A 22,035-nucleotide genomic window follows, 5' to 3' on the forward strand; every position below is an offset into this window, starting at 1 on the left:
GTTACTGAAGGTGTCCAGCAGGGAAGGGAACCTCATTGCCATCTTCCAGGATGAGCACAGTCGAGTCCTCCAGCAGCTCCAAGCCTTCACCTTCTTCCCAGAGACTCAGGCAGCTCCCAAGAAGCCTTTTGAAAGGAAGAGCATGGAGCGGCAGTCTGCCCGGCGGCAGCCCCTTATTGGCTTGGTGAGTTCCCTCTGCCCTGTACCAGAGCCTGCAGAGTGTGGGACAGAAACTCACAGCTGCCTTGTTCCTCTGCAGCCCAGCTACCTCCTGCAGTCGGATGACATCCGAGCTGCCCTCTTGGCCCGCTATCCCCCAGACAGTCTCTTCCAGGCAGACCGCAATTTCAATGCTGCCCAAGACCTGGATGTCTCACTGCTGGAAGGAGACATCGTGGGTGTCATCAAGAAGAAGGACCCCATGGGCAGCCAGAATCGCTGGCTCATAGACAACGGGGGTATGTGGCTGCTCCCTGCCCATGTTGTGAGTCCCCTCCTCTGGTCCCTCTGCACCCAGTGTAAGCTCACTTCCTCTCCCTCTCTGCAGTGACCAAGGGCTTTGTGTACAGCTCCTTTCTGAAGCCCTACAACCCACGCCGCAGCCAGTCTGATGTCTCTGTTGGCAGCCACTCTTCCAACGAGTCAGAGCACAGCAGCTCCTCTCCCCAAAGCAACACTACACTGACCTTCAGCCCCAGCGGGGAGGCCGTCACCTTCACTCAGAAACCCATTCAGGAGGTGCCCTCCCCAGCAGACCCATACCAGTCCCCACAGCCTTCCTTAGAGGTGGACTCCCCCTCACCATCCCAGCTTGGCTCTGCTGACAGAACAGCCCCGCCGGAGGCTGCTACAATGATGTCCCAGCGCCGCTACAGCCGCCCTGAGCCAGGCTACAGCACCCCCTCTCGCAATGGGCACCTGGCCAAAGTCCATCTCAGGCCTGCACCCTCCGTGGAGGACAGAGACTCCGGGCTGGAGAGCAGCGAGTCAGAGGGCAACCAGGTGAACCCTCAGCTTCCCCAGGGGGGCTGGGGTGCTGAGGGCTGACTTCTCGCTTGGGCAGGGGCTGTCATCTTCCTCCCTGGCAGTGAGCAGGGAGAGGTGGGAAGTGGAAGCTGCTTTGTTCTAAAGGGCTGATGTGGAGGATGAGACATTTTCTCCCAGCAGCTGAGGTGCAGAGAACTATGGTGCAAATGGGCTGGGCAGGTGGGAACAGTTCTGGCAGAGACCATGTTAGGGCTGTGGTGGTCACTATTTGGGGAGAGGAACAAAAGCCTACATGTCCTATGCAATGTAACAGGCTGTGTGGTATGACCATCCAGCTAATGCTCTCCCTCTGTCTGGCAGGTCTACTACGCTCTCTACACTTTCAAAGGCCGAAACACCAACGAGCTGAGTGTGTCAGCTAACCAGAGACTCAGGATCCTGCAGTTTGAGGACATCACAGGCAATCAGGAGTGGTGGCTGGCCGAGGCGCATGGGAAGCAGGGCTATGTGCCCTCTAGTTACATCCGGAAGACAGAGTACACGTGAGGTGGTGGGCAGGACCCTGCACCCTATGCCTTGTTCCTGCTGGGACTGCTAGGAGCCTCAGGGAGGCTGGCCAGCCCTGCAGCCCCCATTGCTCACCCAGAGATGTCCCTTACATCACTGCAGTACTCCTGAGCCCCACCATGCTGGCTGCCACCTCCCTTCTGTGGAGGTAGAAGGGTGGGCTAGCAGGGCAGGCAGCTTGTGTGAGGGTAGGGGTGAGTTCATCTGTGCTGTTTGAGCCTCCTGTGTCCAGCCAGCCAGGAGCAGGGGAGCAAAGCTTGGGCCATGGCCCAGGAGCATTAGGCTTGAACAAGGCTGAGGAGCCACTGTGAGTTTAAATTGTGAAGGCTGATGAGGAGTTTTTGAAGTCCATCTGTAGCCAAGTAGTGTTAAAAGCAACCCAGCCCTTGTGAAGGTAGCTCCTGTGCCTTCTTGGCAGCAGCAGGAGTCTGGTCTCGCCTGCGTGGGCAGGACCTCAGGGTGGGACATGTACACACCACCTAGGGAGCAGCTCTCAGGTTTGCTGGGAGCAGCTGAGCTCCAGTGCTGGAATGGGCCCAGCCTCTGAACACCCCACAGCAGAGCCCCAGTGGGTGCTTTATACCCATGCTTGGTCTCAGTCCTCTCCAAGCTCTGCTGCTAGCAGCAGCCATCAGGTTCTTGTCTTCCAAGTGAGCCAGAGATCCAGAATGCCGTCTTCCCTTGCCAGTGCAATAGCTCCAGTGCTCAAGACCCATCTTTGCCCTGACAAGCCCACCTTGCTGCTTTGAGTTGGGGCAGGGCAGAAGGCAAAGCACAGGCTGTCTTCCAGCCTGATTTTTTGGGGCTTTTCCTGCAGGACACTGGAGATGCATGCTCACGTTCTGGGAGGGCAAGGCCTTCCCCATGCAGGATGTGGTACCCTTTGTCAGGGTGGTGTGTCCTACCCGCTGCTGCCATGCCCTGAAGGAGGGAAGCTCTCTTCACTTGGGACAATGTTTGTATTTGCTCTACTGCTGCTCTGTAAATAAAGATTTGTCCTTGTGTATGGGAGTGCTTGTGCAAGTGTTGGGAGCTGTAAGGAGCGCCTGGCCACTGCTGGGCTGGGGGCAAAGCCCGCAGCTTTCATTCAGACGCAGGAAGAACATCTCACCTTTCTGTGAGGTGTTTGGGCCAGCTCAGGTACTAGGAAACCCTCACAGAAAAACTCATAAAGATTTGATTGCACTGCACTCTCCCCTCCACTCTGTGGCTCACCACCAGCCGCAGTGAAGGAGCTTGCCCAGCTGTCAGCAGGGAAGCCGTGCACACAAGAGCACAGGCTCTCTGCATGCCTGCAACCAAGCTCAGTGCTACAACTCCTTGCCTTCATGCTCGAGAACAAAGAAAGGGCAAGAGTTTGTCAACACCCCCCCAGTTTGTGTGTGTTCGTGTCAGTGTAGCATGCTTATGTGCCTGCACCACAGTCAGGCTTGCAGTCTGGAGCCACAGCCCAAAATCTGCACCACAAGTGGTTAGGGTAGACCCAGGCACTGCCTCATGTATTTGTTTGTGCTACAATCAAAGAGAGCTGTAGCCATAGGGAATTCAAGCAGGCCCTGGCTTCTGCACCTCCGATGCCAGAGAGTAGTTAATGTTCATGCCTGAGTACAGCTGTGCTGCTCAGTTTGGACTCCCTCGCCCATGTGTGTCTGCGTAGCCTGTGTGACCAGCTTCCCCCAAACACGAGTCAGGTTTAAAGCCAAACCAAGGCTCACTTAGCATGCCATAAAGTCAGACTTTTAATTGTAAGACTAGAAACAGTTACACAAGTAAATAAATTACAACATTCACTCTTTGATTAAACTGTAAGTTTCATTCCATGGTGCTAAAGCATCTCTCAGCTAGGTTCCCCTGGCATGGTGAAGTACAAAAACAAAGACCCCCAGGGGGTCGTGGTCTCCGTGCCTGGCAGACAACATCTCCCTTCTACATTGGAATAAATGAGGCAGCTCCAGACCCTGGTGTGCACAGCAGGCAGGGTGTCGAGCAAGGTTAACAGCTCACGAGTCCACATCCTCTGTCCTAGAGAAGCCGCCCCCTCTGCTTCCCGGTGCCTGCCTGATGAGCGCCAGTGGGAGCAAGCTGCGCGTGTGCACACCGCGCACCGCTCACTCCACCTACAGCGTGGTGGTTTCTGTGTTTGTGATGCCGGCGTCCTTTGCCATCGTGGAGAACACACCCGGCTTCCTGAGCAGCTCCTCGGGGCTGTCGAATTCCACAATCCTCCCGGCCTGCAGCACCATCACCCTGGCAGCAGAAAATGGGAAGCCCTGAGCTCCCGGGATCCGAGCTGAGAGCACTGCTGGCACCGGCACTACAACCCACCAACCCTCACCCCTCCTGCAGCCACGTTCTGTGGTTCACCTCCTCCCAGCACAGAGGTAAGGAGGGCACAGCTCTCCCCCATGTGACAAACACCTCTATGGTCTGTTGCTGTAAAGAAGGATCCCCAAAAATGTTTCTCCCCACAAAGGCATAACTACTGCATGGACATCCTTCCCATCCCTCTATTCTTCTCTCCTAGAACCTCTGTATACTGTGGCCCCAGTCACTGCATCCACCCCTGCCCCTCTGGCTGCATCCTTGCTCCTGCTGCTGGCCACCTCTCCCCCCATCCTAGGAGTCCAGATCCCCATTCGCCTTGTCCCACAGTACCTGTTGCTGTCCATGATGGTGTGGAGGCGGTGCGCAATAGTAAGGACAGTGCAGTCAGCAAACTCGCTCCGGATTGTTGTCTGGATTAAATGATCGGTTTCCAGATCCACAGCTGCTGTTGCTTCATCCAGGATGAGGATTTTGGCTTTGCGGAGGAGGGCCCGGGCCAGGCACACCAGCTGCCTCTGTCCCACACTGGGATGAGGTGGGAACAGGAGTTACCAGGTGGACACCAGCAGGGCTGCTGCAAGCTATTGGCACACACTGCCCTGGCCCCAATCCGTGCCTGCCAAGCCTGCCTGGGCCTTTCCCCGCTGACCATCTGCCACCCTGAGCACTGCCTTCCTCAGCACCTTGCTCTTTGGGCCACCATGGTGGGGTTGGCTCGTGCTGGCTCCCTCACAGCCCTGGCTCCTGGGCTGTTTTCTCCCACCTTCATTCCCAGAAGGTTCTTTGCCCTCGTCCCTGGACAGTCACTGCTGGAGGCTGCTGTTCCTGGGACGAGGGGAAGGGAGGGGAGCTGGGCATGCCCCCAGCCATCTGCTCACCTCAGGTTCTCCCCTCCCTCGCTCACAACATAGAGCAGCCTGCCGGGAAGGTCTTGCACATATGTCTTCAGGTGGGCCAGCTCGAGGGCCTTCCAGACCTCCTCGTCTGTGTACTGGTCAAAGGGGTCCAAGTTCATCCGCAGAGTGCCAGTGAAGAGCACAGGGTCCTGCCAGGAACAGCACCGTGTTCAGCCATGCCTTGGCCGTTCAGCAGGGCAATGGCTCCAGTCCCCAAGTCTGGCCACATCCAGCCCCCACTGCTGCCTGCAGCTGAGCAGGGGAGGTGGCAATGACACGGTCACAGTCCTTGGGCACTGTGGCACCCAGGGATGCACTAAGGGCAGTGCCCAGGGAGCAGAGCCTGGGGAGGCCACGCACCAGTGGGACAAGGAAAGGTGCTGAAGCAGCTCACCTGGGGGATGATGGTGAGGTTTTTGCGCAGGTCATGGAGGCCAATCGTCGCTATATCCACCTCATCGATGAGGATCATCCCTCCAGCAGCCTCCAGCACCCGGAAGAGGCAGTTGGTGAGGGAGGATTTTCCAGCCCCAGTCCGGCCCACAACCCCGACCTGTGGAAGTAGTGATTTAGACCAGCTGCCAGGGATGAAAACAGGACAGATGCTCTCCATGTTGGTCTGGTGGGACTTCCTGCCCTGCATCTGCAATTGCCATCTTCCAGACTGTCTCCTTTGGTCCCTGTCCTGCAGCTGCAGCTTGAGTCCCCAGGAGCCACATCCTGTCACCATCCATCCCCAGCCAACAGGCTGAAGCCAAGAGGACAAAACCAATTCTAATGCAGTGTTGCCCTGGAAAGAGCGCAGTGAGGACAGAAGCAGAGGATTCCTCACCTTCTCGGTGCTCCCAATGTTGCAGGTGATCCCCTGAAGAACCAGCTCCAGTTCAGGTCGGTACCGAACTTTGTAGTCAACGAACCGGATCTCCCCTTTGCTAGGCCAGCCACGGGGTGGGCGCTTTTCTGTCACCCACGGAGCCTGGGGACATGGGAGCATTAGGAGGGCTGCACGCTGAGGTGCTGGGTAGCACCGAGCAGGTGCTCTTTGCCTGGATCCTGGTCTCCTCACCTCGTTCTTCACCTTTGTGTACTCGTGTACCCGCTCCACAGCCACAATGTTCGTCTCCAGCTCGGAAGATGTCCGCACCAGCCAGTTCAGTGTCTGGGTCACCTGCATGGCAGAGCCAGAGGATGCAGAGCTCAGTTCCTCAGGCACCCAGGAACAACCACCTCTACACTTCAGCTCAGCCTGGGCATGAGCATCCCTGGCCTGGTCCCTAGTTCTCCACTCCCCAGCCCTTCACAAGCTTTGCTGCAGCATCTCTGATCCACAGCAGGATGTTGCTCTTCCCATGGCAGCATGGATCCCTCTCGCACTGGGATATGTGCTCCCCTGGTTCCATAGCAGCTCCCCAGATGGTGGGACACCCCAGCTAATCCCTCTCCATGGATCAGAGCTGCAGACAGGGCAGCATCCTGCAGAACAGCCCTGTCCTGGAGTCAGAAGAAGCTCTCAGTGACTCACATTGAGGGCGGAGGAGACAGACAGACCCACGATGCCGCCATCCAAAGTGCCCTTTGAGATCACGGCAAGAAGTGCAGAGAAGAAGACCACCAGACTCCCAACGAACTCCAGACGGATGGCCAGCCACCTGCACCAGGAGAGGAGGCTGAGGGGTGATGGGAGAGGCATCTGCCTGTGCCCAACACAGGGCCCACCAGTAAGACCAGCAACCCACCAGCATCCCTGCACACCCAGGCCTGAACCCAGCACTGTACACATGGTACCTGCACCTACATGTGATCTGCAGCCAGTTCCTCAAGCAGGCTCATTTCATCTGTCAGTCCGTGTGTCATACATAACCTCATGTGCTGGCAATGCCATGCATCAGAGGAGCCCCGGCTGTACAACCCTCGCAGCCCCAAAGCATCTACCAGTTCCTGCGCGGACCCCGAGGTCAATAGGGAGGACTGCAGCCTCTCAGGGACCTCCCTCAGAACACAGAAGCCCCTGGGCAGAGGTACTGCAGGCTGTGAATAAGCCCACGGGGTAAAACTGACCTATTTGAGATTATCCAGGAGTAAACACTTTTCTGGTTTATGTCCATGGTGATCTCATTTTGCTGCAGGAACCGTGCTTGGTGTCCATAGGCCCGGATCACGGAAAGGCCTGACACTGTCTCACCAAAGTGGGAGTAGATGGGAGACCTGGTGACAGAGTCCAGACGCCGTAGCTGGCGTGACGTGGAGATATAGAAGCGCTGAAATGAGGGACACAGGTTGGTTACCAACACAAAGCCTGGCAGTGACCAAGATGCTGCTCTAAGCAGGGCACAAGCTTTTCTCAAGCCCGTTACTCACCAGCACAAAATAGTAGAAGATACTCAAGGGAATGATAATGAGAGCAAAGTACGGGGTGGCCAGGGTGATCATGAGCAGTGTACTAATGATGCCCATTAAACAGGAGAGCCAGCTGCGGAAGGACATGGGAATGGTCTCATCTATTGTGAAGATGTCCTGTAACATACAAAGAAATGTGGAGAAGCAGTCAGTGACCCAAGAGAGAGGGAGGAACCCAAACCCCACACATACAGGTCCCTCCACACCTGTGTGGCAACACAGTGCCAGACACTTGCAGAAGTACTGGATGACACTGAATTGGTGCTAGGGTCACAAGCCTAGCTAGGAATGGCTGATTTAACAGAGCAACTTTCTATAATAATCCCTTTTGCACAGACTAGCTTTGGGAATCGCATCTTCATCTGGACTGGGGATGCAGGAATTAAGGCAGAAAGAGGGACAGGGTTGACTCCAGGTCCATGCAGGTACACCAAAGTCTCCAGCTGGTCATCATCCATCTTCTGTCTGGGCACCACATACTCCTCATCTCAGAGTAAACCCAGCAGGCCCATAGGCTTGCTCTCAAGAGAGATTTTTATTCCCCCAAATCAGGAGGTGGCACCAAAGGAAGAAGTGGAGTAACAGCACACTTGAAACTCCTTGTCTGTTTTCTCCCTTCTTTCTTATTTTCTCTTTGTTTTATGAGCTTCCTTTACAGAGCCAATAGTATATTTGTTGAGAGTCCATGAGCAGAAGGACATCTCATTAAGGGACATGAGCTCTAGGCTCCTGCCTCTCTTAGTAACCTACTTGGGACCTTCTTCACACTTTCTTCACATCCCTCTTGACCAAGTGGTCCCAAAATAGGACACACTATCCAAGTGCGGCCTCCCTAGCACTGAGCAGAGGAGATAGTAGCTTCCCATGATTTACTGGCCACCCTCCTCCTAGCACAGCCCAGGATGTGGTTTGCCTCATAGAATAGTTAGGGTTGGAAAGGACCTTAAGATCATCTAGTTCCAACCCCCTGCAGTTAGCTCACATCCACCAATGCCCTTCTGGCCCTTCCAGGCCCTGATCTGGGCTCATCTGTTCAGTGCTGAACAGCAGCAGATTTAAGCTGCCACCCAACACTCTGCAGACCTGCTGGAACAAACAGCTTCTCCTTGTTGGGGCTGTTCTCTTACCTTGGCAAACCTATTGACAATGCGGCCCGTTGGAGTCGTGTCATAAAAGCTCATGGGCGCATGCAGGATGTTGCTGAGCAGTTGCTGGTGCATCACCCGTGAGGCTCGCATGGCACCATAGGAAGACAGGATGGTTGCAAACAGCAGGAAGAGAGCTGCAAGGAGAGCACAGGATGGTCATCACCAGCTCATACCTTACACTGGCCTCAGGCACCCTTTGGCTCAAGGGACAAATCAAGCAGCTGCAAGGCAGCAGCTCTGCAGTGAGCCACTGTCATAGTCCCTCATCCCATCTTCTTGGGAGGCCCCAGTAACTGTGTCCCACCACAGGGAGAGAACACTGAACCCTTTTGGAAAGCCTTGGGCCCTAGCCCTATCTCCAACCTGATAAGGACAGTAATCTTCAACCTAAGGGGCTACACAGACTCCCTGGGACAATCTATGCTGGCTTCAGACTAGTATCTGTCTCTAGTTCATCCAGAAGCCAGAAGAAAGGCAGCAGCATGCAAAGGAGCACAATGCTGGCTGCCCTGCTCCTTGCTGCACTGCTGGTTGCAGGCCTTGCAAGCCATATCCCTTGTAGCTGAGATGAACGGGACCTCCTGTGCTCCCGCACTCACCTTGTGACATCCCCAGCGCCCCAAAGACACCGATCCGGAGGTCTCGCTGCTCCACGGGATAGGTCTCATTCAGGTAGCGTTGTGCATCGTCAGTCCAGGCGCTGAGCCACAGGTTAGTACCCACGAAGGCAGCGTACTGTCCAACATAGCCCATGGCAACCCAGAAGGAATACCACAAGCCAACAGCACGCAGGTACCGCAGGTACATGGAGAGCTTCACCTGTAGACCAGTTCAGCCCATCACTGCTGCCCAGCAAACACCCAGCTGAGCAGCCAGTGACACCCAGTACACCCTTGGCACTCCCGCCTTGCTGCCTGTGGTGCTCACCTCCACTGCCTTGCCCACCACTCTGTATCCTTCAGAGTCTCTTGACTGCAATGGAGCCTCAGGCAGACAGCACTGGCTTCTCTGAGCCACAGCTGGGTCTTGCAGCACTGAGCCAGGGCAGCACAGCACTCCCACCCATCCATCCATCCATCCATCCATCCATCCATCCACCCATCCATCCATCCACCCATCCATCCACCCATCCTCACCTTGCCAGTTTCCACAGCTTCTTTCTCAATCAGTTTCTGGCCCTTCATCTTCTTGGGGAGCTCCTCCTGGGCCTTCTTGCAGGAATTGGTGCTGGTTTTGCTAATACTGCAGGGAGGTGATGGGCACCATTAGTCACAGGGTGCTGGATGGGTCCTACTCTCCGGGGGACCCATCCCTATGCTCCACTGGGACTCAAGTGCTAGAGCCCTGTGGGAAATAATGTCCTAACTGGGGCTGCTTTGACTGAGCCTGGTGGAAGCCTGAGGCATTTTTAGCCATGAAATCATAGCCATCATCCCCAAGAGCAGAACCGCCAGCAGCATGAGTTTCAAGGAAGACTGTAGGGTACAGCTGTAACACACTGATGTGAGTAAAGGCAAGATCAGATGCTCCTGACCCAACCCAGATGGTGGTAGGAGTAGAGAGGGAGGACCCCAGCAGGAACCTCCCTAGGAAGCCCCTAGACCCCTGTTTCCGAGAGAGCAGTGCAGGGGGCAGGGGAGAGAGCTGAGAGCTCAGGTCAAGTCCTACCTGCGACTGAACACCCTCCGATGGATGCTGGCCTCTCGCTTCAGGGTCATGGTCACCACATCATCAGGGGCCTCTTCCACCAAAGGCTCAGTGTCTTCATCACCCTGCTCTTCATCCCCAGCTAAGGCAATATCTACAAGCACAGGGATGAGGGAAGGTAGGGTTAGGAACTGAGCAGAGAGCAGATCCCATGCACTACACATCTGCTACACCCCAGGCTCAGGCTGTCCTACCACCACACATCACACCTCTAGGGCTGCTGCAAGCCCAGTACAGCAGCAAGAGGAAGAAATCCGTTGTGCTGGAGGGAGAACAGAGAGGGGACAGAGGGCTAAAGGAGGTTGTCCCTGCTGCCGACTTATCCCAGTACCACTGGTGGGACCTCAAGCAAAGATTTGTGCTTGTTAATAGGTGCAAGATCTGGAAGGTCCTATCTTTCCCATTCAGGAGCATCTTTTTGAGCAGGTGGAGGTGGATCCTGTGGGGATGGACTGGGAAAAGCCAGGCTCCAGCCAGAAAACTGGGCTGAGCATCCACCTGACTGACACCACTCCTCCCCACAGCAGTGGGGGACATGATAAAGATGAATTGTTATCCAACTGCATGTTTATAAACCAAAGGATCTTTCTCACCCCAGCATCACTAAGATATGGAGCCTGTTGCCACATAAGATTATAGGACCTGTAAACATAAATGAACTAAAAAGGGAGTAAAAAATTTAGACAGGTCCTTTGCTGGCTGTTCAACCCAATGCCTGGATGCAAATCACAGGCAGAAAGATCTTGTGCTGCAGATTGCCATAAGCTGGGTAGGGTTCACAGCATCCACCACTAGCATCTGAGCTGCATAGAGCCAGGTTTTTCATATCCCCAAGACACACACACAGCCCCGTTGTGTTCCCAATACCTGTGGTGTTTTCCTCTGAAGCATCCTTCCCCTGTCTGCCGTACAAGTTCAGAAACTGGGCAAAGGCCCCCCTGTTTGCAAGCAGGGTGCCATAGGAGCCGTGCTCGGACACTGCTCCTGCCACCATCACCACGATGTTATCAACCTGGGGCAGGAAACTGATACTGTGCGTCACCAAGATCCGTGTCTGCAATAAAGTGGTTGCAGGGTAGTGAGCATCACAGAACTCTGTGGCCCCCAGGCATGGGCTTGCAGGCTCTCTATCCCCTACTTGTGGACCTCTCTGCTCATCAACACCTGGCTATAGGGACACAGGTCACCCCTCTCTGGGGACCCATGAGGCCTCTCCTGCTTGCTGCAGCTCCACATGAAAGCCACAGGACCCTTCTGTTCCCAAGCAAGCAACCTCAGGCTTCCTGAATGGTCAGCACCATTCCAGTGCCCTCCCTGCCTGGCTGGGTGGTGGGAAGGGCAGGGGTGCTCACCTTATTTTGCAGCAGCCCTTTTGGCCCCAGCACATGCTCGAAGAGGTACTTGCCGACATGAGCATCCACGGCAGACAGCGGGTCATCCAGGACATAGATGTCTGCATTGCTGTACACTGCCCGGGCCAGGCTGACCCGCTGCTTCTGGCCCCCACTGAGGTTAATGCCCTGGGAGGGAAAGGACATCTCTGAGCACTGGGCTGGCACAGAGTGACAGCTCTGTCCTCTGCTGCAGGAGCTCTGGTGACCCATAGTGCCCAGGGCTGGTACCTTCTCTCCAATCTCTGTCTGGTCACCCGCAGGCAGCAGTTCCAGGTCTGGAAGGAGGGCACAGGCTTTGATGACCTGCTGATACCTGGCTTCATCCAGTTCTGACCCAAAAAGGATATTGTCTTTCAGTGTGGCATTCTGGATCCAGGCCTGCTGTGGGACATAAGCTAGAGAGCCCTGGAAAGAGAGAGACAAGAAGAGATGCCTCATCAGAGCATCAGCCTGAGCGCAGCCACCTCCTGCAGCCTGTCCTTGCCCACAGGCACCGTTCTATGGCCAGTCCTGCCCTGCTGTCTCCCCACTGAGCTCCCAAGCAGTCTCCTATGCCTGCTCCTCTCACCTGGATGTTGATGTGTCCCTTGATATGCTCCATCTCCCCAAGCATGGCTGACACCAGCGAAGACTTGCCTGAGCCCACAGCCCCCACCACAGCCACAAGGCTCCCGGGTGTGATGTCCAGGTTGATACTGCAAAGACATGAGTGCATGAGCACTGCCAGGTCACCCGCCAGCTCCCGCATGGGACCAGCACAGAGCGGTGTCTCTGGAGCACTCACTTCTAGCAGCACTGTGAGAGGTGACCGCCAGGCCCAAATGACACGCAGAAAGACTCCCAGTCCCCACCCATCTGCCCCCAGCACAGCACAGAGCACTCACTCTCTTATTGCAGCGTCCCCATCCTGCTCCCAGGCAAAGGTGGCCTCCGAGAAACGCACAGCGCTGCCTGTCAGGAAAGAGCCACCTCTCAGGGCTGGGAAAGCACAAGCTTGGCCCAGCCCTTGACGCACAGGGAGTAACCTGCCTTCAATGGGGCTGTGGTGGATGGCTGAGGTGTCCAGGTCTTCTCCCCCCAGGTAGCGCTCCAGCCTCGCATTCGACACACTGGTCTGCCATGGCAGAAAGAGGATGGCCCCGTAAGCAGAGCACCCCATACACACAGAGCACCAGCCCCAGCCTCTGAGCCCCTGTGTCACTTATGTCCCACCGCACTACACACGGAATCCCATGCACTGACCCCTGGCTACCCAAGGCCCATCACCCATGTGAGCCCCATGTGCTGGTTTGGGCAGAGGTATCATAAGATCCCCATGCCCAATGTGAAGGCTGACCTGCACCAGGGAAGAGAGGACCAGAGGCAACATGGTCATGGGGAAGCGCAGCACATTGAAAAGGGAGATGGCAGTAAAGGCCTTCTCTGCATCCAGGATGTTGTTCTCATCCACCAGCACATAGACAGCAAAGCTGGCCAAGGAGACCTAGAACAGGTAGCAGGGAAAGGCACCATCAGTGTGGTTGAGTGCAGCCCAGACCCTCATGATCCCCTAAGGCCTCAGCAGTGCCTTTCTCCTGGGGACCTGTTCTCCTCCAGCTTCCCTTCTTCCTTGGGCCCCATCTCAGCACTCTGATGGGACCCCTTCCCACCACACTCTCCTGCCAGCAGCCAGGACCATGCTCTGCATCCCAAGCATCTGTAAGCCAGCCCCTTCCTTGCTGCAGCCGCACTCCAGCTGAGGTTCCCAATCTTTCCCAACCCCTTGGACACAGCCCAACCCCAGCTCTGAGGAAAGTGCAGCTCTCCCCAGGCCTGTTGGCACTCACCAGGAAGGGGGCACACGTGAAGATAAACATGGATGTTGACTGCAGGTAACTGAAGTTCAATAAGTTCTTGAGCTCACGTGCCCGGATCCCATTGACTCGCTTCTCAAATGAGGGCTCCCAGGCAAAAAGCTTCAGGATCTGTTGGATGAGCAGGGTGAGCAGATGCTGGCCTCACGGGAATGCCAACATCCATACTCAGCTCACTGATGGCCAACACCTCCATCTCAGCTCCTGGCTTGCTCAGAAGCCTGCTTGGCCACTGCATCTCTCCTCTCCTGAACTGCCCCATGGCTTATAGCACTTCCCCACAGCACACCCACTGCCTCATCCTTGGCTTACAGGTCACTGCCAGCCCCTCTGCACCATGTCAGCCAGCTCAGCACCACAGCTACCCAGGAAACCTCCAGAAAACCCTCTCTTGGCTCTCAAGTCTTGTTCCAGGTACCCAGAGCTACTCCCTATCCAACCTTTCAAAAGGTGAGGGAACCAAGGGAATTGCAGAGATGAGGGGCCCAAACTAGACTATAGCACTGGTGCTATAGGGTTGTACTGGTGTGATACCCCCAGGCACAGCACAGCAAGAAGACGGGCACAGCAGCTTCCTGGGTATCTCCACCCCACTGCTCACCTTGATTCCGCTGAGGATCTCACTCATTATTTTCATGCGTTCATCCTTGTTCTTCATGTTTCTCACCTACAAAAAGAAGAACCAGAGGTCACCTAAACCAGACAGCAGTTCACCCTTTGAAATACGTCTGGGCTGCCACAGAGAAGGGAAAGGTGGGCTCCAGAGCCCAGAGAAGCAATCCCACACAGCTGGATCTTGGCTTGCTGGGGCCCTGGGCAACACAGGTTAAAACAGCGCCCTGTCATCAGGTAGGAGCTAAAGCTTCATTTTATGGTTGGTGATATCTCACTTTCAGCCCACAAGGCTGCTCCCAGTCCTGTTCAAGTTCAGCTGTGATGGTAGAACAGGTCTCACCTGCCTCCAGCCCATCTCAGCTGATCACCCCTTGGCTCAGGCTAGAGACACCCCCAGCCCAAGGCAGATGAACCTCCCAGGATGGGAAAGATCTACAGCAAAACAGGAAGGGAAGGTATGGGAGGGTGGAAATGAGTGAGGGGAGCCTCAGGAATGGGAGGCCAGGGAGGATTTTGCACCCATCACTGACCTGGATGGTTTTGGACTTGGCAACCAGGAACGCATTTATGGGGATGAGCAGCACCATGATCGCGAGGCCAGCCAGGACAGAGGGGCCCAGCTCTCCCCATAGGAAGACAATGGACAGGATGATTTGCAGGGGGGATGACCACAGCTGGTGAACAAAGTTGGCCATGTCCATGAACCTCTGGGCATCAGCTGACATCAGATTCACAGTCTCTCCCACTGTAGACTCCTTGCGGGTGGCACCGGACATGGTGAGTGACTGGAGAGAGAACGCACAGTCAATGCAAGCCAGGCTGGGAGCAGCGAGGATGGTGCAGAGCAGGGAATTAGGCCAGGCGGAAACTGCTCCTGGGTTTGGTCCTGGTGCCTCTGCTGACCATAGGTGCTGTCATCACTGCCTGTACACCAGGAGCCACTGGATGCTAGGGGCAAAGAAACATGTCCCCATGCAGCAATCCTAGCAGCAGCTGCCCTGAGGAGAAACCTCTCTCATCCCCTGGTAGTTCTCAAGAACAGGGCTGCAGTATGCAGGTCTCAGAACTAGCACCAACAGTGTCCCCAGCACTGGGTGGGTGTCCCACAAGCCAAGCTCTCCTGTGCCTTGCTAGGAAGTAAAAGGCATACACCCCAGTTGCCCTTACATTGATGGGGCAGATGCCGGTGTCCTCAGCACAGCTTAGAGGAAGCTGACAGGGAAGACGACAGGGCTATACCAACCTTCTTGTAGATGGCAGCAATGAGACTGGCACGCACTTGTGCGCCAAGCTGGAAGCACAAGCTGAAGTACTGCTGCAGGCAGAGGGACTGGATCAGCGCTGACAGGAAGAGCAGGATGGCATACACATAGCCTCGCCAGGCAAAGGACTCCTCATCCGATACAAAGGCAATCAGCAGCCTGGGGGGTAAAGAAGTCCATGAGGCCCCCACCCTATTAAGACAGACCCAAGCAGGATGCTCCAAACCAGCACAGGGAGAGGACCCTCATGAGAGCAGTGACAGAGACCCAGACCAGATGGCTCAATGCTCAGCAAGCTGGGGACTTCTGCTCTGCTGGGTGTCCCTGTTGTGCAGGGGCACTGCATTTCACATTCAGCAGTGGGTAACTAATGTCGGATCATCCACAGAGACTGTGCAGCACTGCAGAGCAAACCAGGCAGGTCCTGTTGGGCTGAGATGGGCTAATTCATGAAGGGCTGAAAGAAAAGACTGTCTCCAAGTAAGGAGGAGGACTGCGTAACAGATGATGGAGGAAGCAGGAAGCAAGACACAATCTGTAAGAGTTGGCAGCCAGCTCTGATCAGTTCTTCGTTAAACTGTGTAGTTTAACGACTCTTTCTCACGTCTTTGGTGAGGGCACAAAAGGTCCCCAGGGTGTGGGCTGGGAGATGTACACGTATGGAGATGGTGGAGTTGAATGCAGTGCACACAGGGAGGTGGTGGAGCTGGGTGCATAGCCAGACATGGACACAGGCAAAGGACAGAGAGCATGGACAGGGAGAAAGGACTCACTTGAGAAGCTGGGGGCTGACGAACACAATTACATCGTGCACCAGCTTGAAAGCCACCGACAGCAGGAGTTTCTGCCAGAAGGTCTTGCACAGGGTTTTGATCAGCCAGCCCCTGGGGTAATCCTTGTGAGAGCCCGAGTCCCCTTTGTCTCCCTTCTTCTTCTTCTTTGGCTGCTTCTCCTCCTAGAATGAAGCCCACACAGAAGTAAAGGAGCTGGTTGTGCGGGCTCCCTGCACCTGCCCCCAGGGCAGCACCGCAGACCTCAGACCAGGTATCCTCAATGAAGCCTTAGCTTTACCTCCCATCACATTCCCTCTCACTGATCTCTGCTCATGCTGTACGCCCCGAGTACTAACACCTCTCTTGTGCGGTAAAGACAACTGCAAAACCTAGATAGCCTGAACCTCTCAGGCCAAAAATCAGGCACCCCAGGAAGAACCAGAGGCCAGGGGTGATCATAGAGTGATGTTGCTAGGAGGTATCTGAGGTAGGGAAAGACTGAGATAAGGGAGCTGCTGCAGACTTGAGGGTGGTTCCTGTCTTCCTGTAGGGCAGAAGGATGGAGACTTCCTTGGTCTCTCAAAACATGGGGATCTGCTGAAAACAGGGAAGACCCTGTGGTAGGTTAGCCCATCCTTGCTCATGGCCCTGCAGCAAAGGGGACTGCAGGGATGTGAAATGACCCTAGTCCCCAAGGCTGGACCTGGTTCTCTCAGTCCCATGCAAGGACAAGAGTAGGAAGGGATTTACCAGCACCAGGATGTCTTGGCTCTGGGCCTTGCTTATGTTGTTCACATGGTCCAAGTCACCTTCCCGTCGTCTTTTCTTGCGTTTCCGTTTCTCCAGCTCTGCTTGGGCCTTCCTCACAGCAGTCTTCATGTTCTTCTCAAAAACATTGTAAATAGACTGCGTCTTGTCTTTAGCTTTCAATTCCCAGATATCCTCTATCTCCAAGGGTTTCCGATAGCCTTTGAAAACCATGCTGTGGGGCAGAGAAATCTCCCTTCAGCAAGTTTCTGCACTACACCAGTTGGAGAATCCTTGCTGCAAATGCAGAGCCCTCACAGCCCTGAGCTCAGGCTGTCCTGAATGCAGTGCCTCTCACTACTACCTCCAAGCATCCTGTGCTGATGGCTCCTTGAAAGAGGGCTGGGCCAGCCCTAAAGTACCCCTGCCTTTCACTAGCTCAAACTCCCACATGGACCTGCTTACCTGCTGTACCATTCAAAGGTGATGGAGCTCAGGAAGGAGGCCGTCACCTCTGGGTTCTAGGGTACAAACCAAGACATCATTAATGCTGAGGGATCAATGGTGTGGACAAGAGCTGACACAGCATCCCCAGCCATTAGGGAACCACAGAGGTTTCAAACTGTGTCAACTCCAACCCATGAACAGCCAGAAGCAGCCCCCCTTGGACACACATGCAGATGCTCTAGGCTGCAAACTCCAGCTCTTGCTGTGCCACTTGCAGAAGCTCTCAGGCCTTCCCTCCCACAGGGGCCAGGAGGAGTCTGTATGGAGCCCACCCTGCCCCACGCAACACCAGCCAGGATGTGGTACCCTGAGCCCCGAGCCCACTCCCACATGGACCTCGCACCTTCTTCTTGATTTCCTTTGATTCTGGGGCAATGTCTGAGAAGCCCGAGACAAGGAAGAGCAGCAGCTGGAGCCCATAGGAGATGAAGAAAAGGACAAACCGTGGCACATCAGAGATTGGTGCCTGCAAGAACAGAGAGCCCAGGGTGACTGCTGGGGCTTGTCTCAAGGCCATCTGGTGCTCAGAGGCAAGGTTCACCCTCAAGACAGTGAACACGGCTGAGCGCAACAGGGCTGTGCAAAACTCGCTCTGCATCCTGGCTCAGCTTCCCTTCAGCACCCCTCTCCCTGCTTTTCCCTGACCTCCTCCCTTAAGTCTGCAAGAGGAGAAATTGGTCCTGGAGAACCTATGCCTCCTCAGAGAGACAGGATCGACTCAAACAGCAACTCTTTCTCAGGTCTTTTCTGGTTCCCCAAGGTTCCTAGGACAGCTGGGACCTCAGTGACACCACTGAGAGCTTGTCAAGAGATGAAGTCTGAAGGGACTTTGTCTGGGAACAGAACGAGACCGTGTGGAAGCAGAGAGCTTCCTGCCAAACCCAACCTGCAGGGCTCTCCGGAGGAGTGACTGGAACGTCAGTGTCCCACAGAGCAGGGATAGTATCCAGAAGCAGAAAAGTATCGCGGAGTCTCTGCGCAAGCAGAAGCGTCGCGCATCGTGGATCAGCAGAACCAGGAGCTGGGGAAAGGAAAATCTGAGGTTAAGATAAGGTTGCAGGACTAGGTCTGGGCTCTAAACCTGCCTTTGGAGCATCCTGGGATGCCAGTGCTTGTGATCTGCTGGGATTCACTGCCTCGGAGCCACTGAGCTCCCAGTGCCCAAGCTCACTGGAACCCTACATAAGCTTTGGAGTTAATTACATAGAGCAAAGGTTTGTTTTAAGAAGACATAAGGTCAGGCTCCTCATGGGAAAAGCAAGGGCTGACGGTACCTGACATCACAGCAGGGTACCGGCTTTTTAGTTGTTCTCATCCCAAATGTTCAGACATGCCCAGCTGTGAGGTGTCACACCCTGTCTCCTGCATATCGCCTTCAGACCTGGAACTAAAGCCAGACCAGGGTCCCAGTAATGCAGCCCCCCTGAGCGGTTCCCTTGCCTTACAATCTCACATGAACTCTGCAAGTGAAAATAACTGAAGTGACAAAATATGAAAGATAGCAAGCAGGGGTGTTACTTTTGCTTCTAAGTGTAGCTCATGAATGTTTTGGCTTTAAGACTGTTAGATTATCCCATGTATCACACAAGATATCTGCAACTTCCTCGCACATATTCCATGGAGCGAATAGCTCCTATGTCCTCAGCTCTTCAATTCCTGCGTATCCTGTGGCACTTCCCGACTCTCCTCATAAAACCGAGCATTAACCCATGGGAAGCTGTGAGACATCAGAGCAGCAAGCCATGGTGTGACGTTCACGCTGTGCAGTCAGTCCTGTGAATCCTACAGTGCTGCTGCCAAGGCTTCTGCAGAAATCTCAGCTGCTCTCACAGGCACAGTGTCCATGCCAGTTTTAAGGATAAAAGGAGGAGCACCGTACTAACAGACACCTGCTCTCAACCTATCGCCCTCATGCACCACCCACACCAGTTCGGGGCTAGTTGCTACCCACTTTCCAGGCTTACATCTACCTCGTGGACACGGCTTCCTGCTGATCTCTGTGCTAGAGAAGTGTTCTGCTGCTTGGCCCTGTGATCTCACACCCTGACCCAGCGCATTGACCGGCTGATCCCTTACCCAGGTGGCGATGTACAGGCTGGGGTCTGTGTACTGCACAGCTGGCAGAGGGTCCTGCTTTGCCCCCTCTACAACCGCCAGGACCAGCTCTGCCACTGCCGTCAGCATCAGCAAGGTCGTCAGCACCTGCAGGGAGAGGGTAGCAGCCATGAGGGGAGACCCAGCCCACTGTGGGACCGGGAACCAATGGGACGCAATACGGTTGGGCATAAAAGCACTGTCCCATACACCACGGCATCCTTTCCAACCCGAACGTGGCCTGAGAGAGGTTTCTAGGGCCCTGTGGAGCTGGAGCACTGCCACAGGAGCACTAACACATTTTAGACTTGGAGGGTAACAGCCCACAAGACGAGAGACCCCAGTACACACTTCTGCCCTCCCTCCCAGTGTATCCCAGCTCTGTTATCCCCTCTCTCCCAGATACGCCTTCATGTTTCTGTCCCATTTGGTGCCCTAGCACATTGCTCCTTCTCTCCTACACTTCTCATCTCTCCATCCCACACCTGACTCCAGCCCAGAGGCTTTCCACTTACCACTCCTGAATCCCAGGCTGCTGCTGCCTGCCATCCGTGCCCCCTCATTCCCACTCTACCTGTTTAATGATGTAGAGTTTGGTCACAGATGATTTCTTGTCTCTGAATTTACACATAGGCAGGACCTGCCATGGACCCAAAATCCACAAAAAGCCAAGGGGGATCCAAACCAGCACAGTCTGCTGGAAACACACTGGCAGGTCAGCATCTGGACGATCGAGATAAGAGGCATTCTGGGGGCAGCAAAGCAGACAACCAAGTCACTTGGGGTGGCTTGACCCTCACAGCACAAGAGCCAGCATTTCTATAGCACTTGCCCACCCCACTCCACCCCATCACACCCCTCTCCTCAGCATCCACTTCCCTGGCAGAGCATTTCAGCAGTCAGCCAAGGTCCCAGGTGATGTCCCCCTACTCATCTATCTGCCTGACCTGGGAGAGCCTCCTCCACAACCACCACTTGCCAAGCCAAGCCAGCTGCAGCAGCTGGACCCAAACCATTCCCCAAATGGTTGCCCTGTGTTCCCAGCTGGCCTGCAGGGCTAAAACGGGACAGAGCTCATGCAGGGAACTGTCATTTACATCGACACTGCACAGGCAGTGCGTAGTGCTCACTGCCATGGCAGTCCTGGATAAATAGCAATATCTCTGCTGACGGCGGGCAGTTGGGTCCCACTGGATGAAGAAGCCTTGCGATCTACTGCTGTCCCTTCCACTGAGTGTCCTACACCAAGAGCAGGGGATGAGGGTGATGCAGTCACTTACCCAAAAGACAGAGCCACAGAACTCGTCCAGGGCTGCCGACATGGTTCAGGAGAGGAGACAATGGCTCTTTCCCTTTGCTGTGCCTGGCTGTGAGAGTCCTGGGTGGATGCTTGGGACAAAAGTCCCTATACACCCTCAGGTGGTGCTGGGACAAAATCCCTGATGACACGCAGTTAATTGTTAACTTTGTGCTATTGCACAACACCACACACCAAGCAGTGACCAAAGGGGCTTTGGAATCCACATGTGCTCTGGGGAAGGGAACTGAGGAAGGAAGAGATCAAAGGGGAGATGTACGGAACCCACTGTCACAGGGTCACTGCAGAACACCACAGCCATTGCTCAGAAACCACAGCCTTCATCAGTGCACACCAACAGGGATGAGCTCATATGGGCCCACTGAAGACACTAACTTGGTGCAACAGACCTCTCCTGCCGGAACAAGCCTGCTGAATGCTGCCAAAAAGCCCAGCAAAAGCTCGTCCTTCAGAAGTCTAAGATGACAGGACCCTTTTTATCATGTGCCACGCAGCATGGAGGCCCAGGACATGAGCAGTGCTCCAGGCCTAGGAACTTGCAGCATCTGGTAGCTGAGCTGACCGCATGCTACTGTGGTCTTTGTGTCTCCAGGGTCTGGGTTCCTCTTAACAGCTTCTTCTGGCCTGCAGAACCTGGAGACTTTCCCAGCTCTTCCTTTTGCTTCTCTCTTTCCCACATCTCTGTGCTGTCTGGATGTTGCAGCAGCTGCCTGACCACAAAACCCAAGAGACTGAATCTTCATTGTAAGGCAACCCCCAGCATCTGAGATGGCCAGAGGACCATTCCTGAGGAGGGCGACTGACACTAAATCATCACCCTGCTGCTTAGAAAAGTGGAAGTGTGGGGGCAGATACAGATGGTGCTGCTCTAAGGCCAGAACTGAATTTTGCTTCATCATGCATGTTCTTGAGGACCAGTAGGTAAAAGGGGACTGTAGGGTGACTGCAAGAATCCTGCTGTCTCATTGTTCATAGGTTTAGTAGGTAACTTAGAAGTCAAGGGTGATACAATGAGTAATTGCTCAGGAACAACCCCCTTATCATTAATACCAGAGAAGGGTTCAATGTTCAATTCACTGGTTAATTATTATTGGTTTCTCTGATTAAATCCACTTGTTTTTCTTAAATAAAACTACCCCTATTGCTGGGTCCTTCACGCCAGAACCAATACACAGCTGACGAAAGCAGCAACAGATAAGCAGTGAATGAAGAGGTCATTTCCTCAGCCCTTCTCCAGAGTGCTGGTGGGATTCTTCTTTCTGCTGGCATAGGTGTCCTGTGGCCCAGCCCATACCCACCTGCAGCACTGCTGCCACTTGCTCGTGACACCTTCCTATTTAATGTTCAGTCCCATCACTTGTATGTCACAGCCCATCTTCACCCCATCTTCAATCTCATTCACAGCAGAAGCGCGTTGCTCAGCACTGGATGCCAACCATCTTTTA

General features: G+C 54.7%; 2 protein-coding genes across 13 annotated transcripts in view; one reads left to right on the top strand and one right to left on the bottom strand.

Annotated features, from left to right (window-relative positions):
- Nucleotides 1-2,560, top strand: part of DNMBP (dynamin binding protein) — a 34,589-nt gene extending 32,029 nt beyond the window's left edge. For all 11 annotated transcript variants that reach the window (XM_065671997.1, XM_065671999.1, XM_065672000.1 and 8 more), the window contains 4 exons: nucleotides 2-184; nucleotides 260-458; nucleotides 548-1,002; nucleotides 1,348-2,560. In XM_065671997.1, coding sequence (XP_065528069.1) covers nucleotides 2-184; nucleotides 260-458; nucleotides 548-1,002; nucleotides 1,348-1,533 — 1,023 coding nt within the window. In that variant the 3' untranslated portion in view covers nucleotides 1,534-2,560. The remainder of the gene's footprint in view (nucleotide 1; nucleotides 185-259; nucleotides 459-547; nucleotides 1,003-1,347) is intronic.
- A 705-nt stretch (nucleotides 2,561-3,265) lies between these two features.
- ABCC2 (ATP binding cassette subfamily C member 2) lies at nucleotides 3,266-20,658 on the bottom strand. 2 transcript variants are annotated; one of them, XM_065671995.1, is made up of 32 exons: nucleotides 20,553-20,658; nucleotides 19,847-20,020; nucleotides 19,255-19,380; nucleotides 18,065-18,199; nucleotides 17,522-17,644; nucleotides 17,137-17,192; nucleotides 16,675-16,906; nucleotides 15,925-16,106; nucleotides 15,133-15,310; nucleotides 14,420-14,674; nucleotides 13,876-13,941; nucleotides 13,248-13,385; nucleotides 12,758-12,904; nucleotides 12,447-12,535; nucleotides 12,306-12,368; nucleotides 11,990-12,116; nucleotides 11,650-11,826; nucleotides 11,380-11,547; nucleotides 10,895-11,081; nucleotides 9,989-10,121; nucleotides 9,457-9,562; nucleotides 8,920-9,139; nucleotides 8,300-8,454; nucleotides 7,134-7,289; nucleotides 6,834-7,033; nucleotides 6,298-6,424; nucleotides 5,842-5,943; nucleotides 5,608-5,751; nucleotides 5,170-5,328; nucleotides 4,758-4,924; nucleotides 4,210-4,404; nucleotides 3,266-3,801 (listed from the first exon to the last, which is right to left on the bottom strand). In XM_065671995.1, the coding sequence occupies exons 1-32, from the start codon at nucleotides 20,592-20,594 to the stop codon at nucleotides 3,672-3,674; spliced, it is 4,659 nt and encodes a 1,552-aa protein (XP_065528067.1). In that variant the 5' UTR covers nucleotides 20,595-20,658; the 3' UTR covers nucleotides 3,266-3,671. The 2 variants fall into 2 exon arrangements, with proteins under 2 accessions (XP_065528067.1, XP_065528068.1); XM_065671996.1 differs by lacking the exon at nucleotides 17,522-17,644.
- Nucleotides 20,659-22,035: the final 1,377 nt, after the last annotated feature.

The sequence above is a fragment of the Lathamus discolor genome, chromosome 3 (genome assembly GCF_037157495.1).
Source record: "Lathamus discolor isolate bLatDis1 chromosome 3, bLatDis1.hap1, whole genome shotgun sequence".
In the NCBI taxonomy this organism is placed as follows: domain Eukaryota; kingdom Metazoa; phylum Chordata; class Aves; order Psittaciformes; family Psittacidae; genus Lathamus; species Lathamus discolor.

Bases quoted from the DNA above. Each gene is read 5' to 3' on its own strand.
- ABCC2 (XM_065671995.1), bottom strand. From the start codon at position 20,594: ATGTCGGCAGCCCTGGACGAGTTCTGTGGCTCTGTCTTTTGG. The intron at 7,034-7,133 runs GTGAGTAACGGG...CCCTCATTTCAG, and splicing joins TCTTCTACTATTTTGTGCTG to CGCTTCTATATCTCCACGTC. The intron at 5,944-6,297 runs GTGAGTCACTGA...TCTGCCATGCAG, and splicing joins CTGTCTCCTCCGCCCTCAAT to GTGACCCAGACACTGAACTG.